At 36.8% G+C, this 5,039-nt stretch overlaps 1 protein-coding gene across 1 annotated transcript; it reads right to left on the bottom strand.

Moving 5' to 3' along the window:
- Positions 1-826: 826 nt before the first annotated feature.
- Positions 827-4,839, bottom strand: LOC105439503 (tripartite motif-containing protein 2-like). The gene is made up of 2 exons (XM_011668587.2): positions 4,765-4,839; positions 827-2,629 (listed from the first exon to the last, which is right to left on the bottom strand). Exon 2 carries the CDS (start codon positions 2,615-2,617, stop codon positions 1,574-1,576), a length of 1,044 nt encoding a protein of 347 aa, XP_011666889.1. The 5' UTR covers positions 2,618-2,629; positions 4,765-4,839; the 3' UTR covers positions 827-1,573.
- Positions 4,840-5,039: the final 200 nt, after the last annotated feature.

Genomic DNA, 5,039 nt, shown 5'->3' with positions numbered 1-5,039 from the left:
AGAGAGAGAGAGAGATAAATATATATATATATATATATATAAATATATATATATATATATATATATATATATATATATATATATATATATAGGGAGAGAGAGAGAGAGATAAATATATATATATATATATATATATATATAGGGAGAGAGAGAGAGAGAGAGAGAGATAGGGAGAAAAAGAAAGAGAAGGAGAGACCATCAGCCCAACATATAGTTTAGAGAAAGGTTAAAGTAGAGATACTTGGTTTGTGGAAGATAATATATATATACTACCGATAACCATATTGTACATGCATGCATTACATTAAACCCTTAGCATTAGTGAGCAGTTGTCTTTTACTTTGGCTAAATACCTCAGTTCAATAATCATCAACAGTACATTCGTGTCTTGAGATTTTACGTTATTGATGCATTTTTATTTCCCGCGGTCACATACGTGCACAAATGTGTTGCATGCAGGTGAAAACCGATTGTAGTATCTGCAGCATCGGTAATAACGACACTCATACAATAACCAAGATAAGATAAGGTTACGGGAATTAATAAACATTATGTTGGAAAACATTTCGAGGAAAACTTCCTTTCATGTTTTGACAGGTTTTCCTTCATAAAGTTTATTTTCATTTCCCACGTGCATGAAAAGCACGCCAAAGCCAGTAAGGTCGAACAGGTGCATTGAAAACGCACATGAGAAAAAAGTGTACACAAATTGAAAATTGAAAATGACTTTAGAAACTAACCTTGAAATAGGAAATCATGGGAATTAAAAAAAAATAGAAACCAGTTGAAAGTAATTTAGAAAATATGAAAGCATATTTTTAAAAAATTTAATTTACTACTTCTTCTTCTCCTAATGAATAACCATGATTGCTGTTTCTTCAACACATACTCGTAGGTTCCTACAACAATTATTGTTTTAAAGTGATTAATAAACTCGTACATCTGCAAATAGTATGATTATGATTTCATGATATACTGTGTCAAAAAAAAGAGTGTCCATAAAGACTATTGTAGACAAAATAATAGTAGGCAACAGCCTATGAGACGGACAGCCAAAGAGGAAGGCAAAGTTGCCTTCTGACAACTAATCATGTCAGTTATATTAAATGTCTTGTGGGCTGTCGGTTCCCCATTCCCCTACAATGCCACTGACATTGTAGGTCTTGTGGGCTGTCTGTCTTGCTGGCCCATTCCCCATTTTACAAATCATTCACAACCGTATTGTGACTAGTTCAAATATTTGGTTAATTGTTCAAGATAATTTGAAACACTTATATATGATCAACAGCCACTGACTTTTCAGTTCCAAGACGCTTCAGTCGTTTGAAGAGACCTGCAAAGATAGCGAACACAGGAGCCCTGTCACTTGCTCGAGACGGCAGGGACAAACTCTGAACAGAAGGCCACTTGATTTGTTCATTCATAGAAACACATCTTACTTTTCTATCCTTTATCCCTCTGGTTCTTCTTCAAGCTCTTATTCCTTAACATGAAGCCTACCAAGATCAAGAGCACTGGTGGTAGCAGCGCGGTTGAAGGTCAGTAACTTCGCTTGGTGAGCTATGTATGTCGACTAAGGAATAAGTGCGGAGAGGGCTTCTTCTCCTCCTTTGAGAATGGTTTCAAGGCCATCAACTCGCGCAGCATGCTCAGATATTGATAGGTCTGGGTGGTGTGGCCTTTTTACTCCCTCGTTTACAAGTGAAGCCTTGTCAGATATAGTTTCTAGAAAGTCATTATGGCAGTCGATTATATCTTCCAATTTATGACAAAACGTGTTTCTATAGGTATTACATTCATCGAGCAATTCACATTTCCTCCTTCGCAATTGCTCAGCTGCAACATCGTATGTATTCTTAATTTCTTGCTGTCGTTGACTGACACTATTTTTCACCGTTTGAAGCTTTTCCTTTACAAAAGATAAGCGATTCTGAATAACCACAGATCTTTGTTCTGTTTTCTGCAGCAAAAACTCAAATGTCTGTTGTTGACTTTCTTCATATTCGGTCATCCCGATGACTTCATGCCCGTCAGCCCTATGGGTGACTTCCAGACACCTACAACAGATGCGATCCAAACATGTAATACACACGAACTGCTGCAATTCTTGTGGATGTTCAGGACACGCGAATTTCATTTTGACAAACCCTGACTGAATGTCTCTTGCTTTTACCACTTCATGTAAGGTATTCCGCTTATATTTCTTATGCTGTTGTAAGCAATGATCGCAAAGAAATTCTGAACAGTTCTGGCAGTAGTAGGTGGCAATGTCTCGATCATCACCATCGCAAACGGTGCAAGGTTGGCCACTACATGCCCCATGCCTTTTACCACTCCTTGCTTTCGTATCTGATTGCTTTTTGAAATCTTCGGCAAGAGACTTTGCAATTTGATTAGTCGGAAAATTGCACACGTTATTCCTCGGTACATGAGCAACCTGACGGCACACTGGGCAAGATATTGTGACAGTGAATCCTTTAAAAGAGTGAAGTTGGTATAAACAACTTCCGCAGAAGGAATGTGAGCATGGTAGAAGCTTCGGCTTGCTGAGTAACTCCGTGCATATTGGACATTGCAGACTATCTGATAGTTGCTTGGTCGCAGCCATCTTGTGCATCTAAATCCGATCCTAGATAAAGAAAAGGAGAATCGAGAATCTTATTGTTAACCAATCTCTGATATGGATGCAATTTGAATTGTATATTCCACTGGTGCATTTACAATGCTGAACACAAAAATCAAACGAATTAAATTGGTTATATTGATTTCGTTCAATTCAAAAGATATTGGGAACGCTATGGATCTCATCTTTTGCATCGCAAAGTGTTGACAATATCATTTGAAATGATACTATAACAACAATTTATAATCGTCGTTGATTTGATTTGATTTGAATTCTTCATTTTTCCAAATTTTATAAGTGAATAAAAAAACGTATTAGGCATAATACAAAATAAACAAACAATAATATAAACTTCGTGTCAAAATGTTTTATAAACATATACATATAATAACAAAACTTAAAATTCTATAAGATATTATTATAAATTTAAGGTATTATGCGAACTGTAAATTTTTTGGTTATGATAAAACACAGATCGGTTTCTCTGTGATTTTTTTTGTGAGCCAGCTCTCCAAGAAGACATTTGATCATATGTGTGCCCTAGATAAACGACCGGTGAGATTTTGTTTACACATCACTCTAGGAAAACGTCTATTCTCAATTTTATTTTAAATCTCAGTCCATTAAACACTTTCTTTGGGCATTTTCTCTATACAATTATTATGCTAGATGGAGACATTATTCCCTTGACTATATTACTTGAAATGGGGAAAAGGAAAAACAGATTGAGAGAGCGGGATTTGTCCTTTAATGAACCCGCTTTTTGGACAAGCACCCTCATTTAGACGTGATGTACAAATCAAACGTAGCATTATTTTGACTCATAAATTAATTCCATTTCAAGAAAAATTTGCACCGTTTAAGCCAATACTTTCAATTTATGTAGATAAAGGATCTGGTCAAATACCATTGAATACATATGGGTTAAGCTTCGTCAAAAAACGCATGCGGTACGTCTTCGAGTAGGCCCTTACAAATTTGCATAGAAAGCGACAACTATTGACTAATGGACTCACGTATTTGGGGACACGTGGGTGTGGGTTATGTGTGTGTATGTGGGGGATGTATGATTGTGGAGAATGTGAAGAGGAGAAGCGAGATAAATAAATAAAATATTGTTCATAAATTTGGAATTCCCTATCATTTTTACAGTCTGTTCTAATTAATAATTCATTAACAAGACTTAACAAGACATAACTACAAGAATCATCTTCTCTTACTTTATAATGCATAACTTATTTACAGACTATATCTCTTATACCTAAATGCAACCCCCTACTTTTTTGATTATATATTTAACGGATGCTCCATTTAGTGTCACTTGTATATATTATGGTATATACTCCATATGTTCTTTATACTTTGAAAGTTATTACGTCAATTTATATGTAAATTTGATATTGTTTCCCGTGTCGTGGTCGAGTGGTCTCGACCAAGGCGCTTGACTGGAGACGCGAAGGTCGATGGTTCGAATCCCGACACGGCACTAATATCCTTTGGCAAGATATTAACCTGCATTTGCTTCTCTCTCCCCAGGTGTAAAATGGGTACCCGGTAGGATGCGACCGTCATTGTTGGTCAAACAGTTTTTGAGGGTCAAGTAACGCCTGGCTGGAATGCTCCCCAGGGAGTGGAGATTGTGTACACACAGTGTGTGCGGGCAAGCACTGAATCCATTGACCGGGGTAATAGTATATTTGTAAAGCGCTTAGAGATATTGTATTAAGCGCTATATAAAAGCTAAATAGTATTGTGATGTTCCATAGGTTATCTTTGTACATATTGTCTTGACGATGGAAATATATTTCAGTTCAATCAATTCAAATTAAATGAATACTAATCAGAAAAATATCATAGAGATGAACAACGTATTGCATGATCACCCTCCCCTCCCCTTTCCCGGTAGTAAAGGATGTGATAGCCGCATAGACAATACGTCTATCATTATTGAAGTGACATTAAACTAGGCTGCCATGGGATGAGGAGACTACGTATTACAAAATAGTCCCACGCAATAAGAATACATGTACGATATATATACATTGTTGGTACGTCAACGTATGTTCTCCTGTACAACATTGACCTAAACATGGCATCCAGTATTTAACAGGCAATCAGCAACATTATTCTATTATACTCACAGCTTGTGCAGTGTCTGATGAACCATGTAGTGGAGTTCACCGGTTTAAGCCTCGGTCACAAATGCCATTAAGAACTGCTACGAACGCCGTACGAACAATTTCAGACAATGGAAATTCGGGAAGACAATGGAAAAACAGGGAGATTCGTACGAATTTATCGTTCATACGAACCTTTGTGACCGTAGCTGTAGCTATCTCAGTTCTCAAAACGCTCTCTTCGTTATCACCGTGTGCATTATTATGATCAAGCAATTAACCCCAGCTAGCTATTAGCA

The sequence above is a fragment of the Strongylocentrotus purpuratus genome, unplaced genomic scaffold (assembly GCF_000002235.5).
Source record: "Strongylocentrotus purpuratus isolate Spur 01 unplaced genomic scaffold, Spur_5.0 spur5_scaffold_2, whole genome shotgun sequence".
Taxonomy (NCBI): domain Eukaryota; kingdom Metazoa; phylum Echinodermata; class Echinoidea; order Camarodonta; family Strongylocentrotidae; genus Strongylocentrotus; species Strongylocentrotus purpuratus.
This window is presented reverse-complemented; position numbering and strand designations above follow the sequence as displayed.

Bases quoted from the DNA above. Each gene is read 5' to 3' on its own strand.
- LOC105439503 (XM_011668587.2), bottom strand. From the start codon at position 2,617: ATGCACAAGATGGCTGCGACCAAGCAACTATCAGATAGTCTGCAATGT.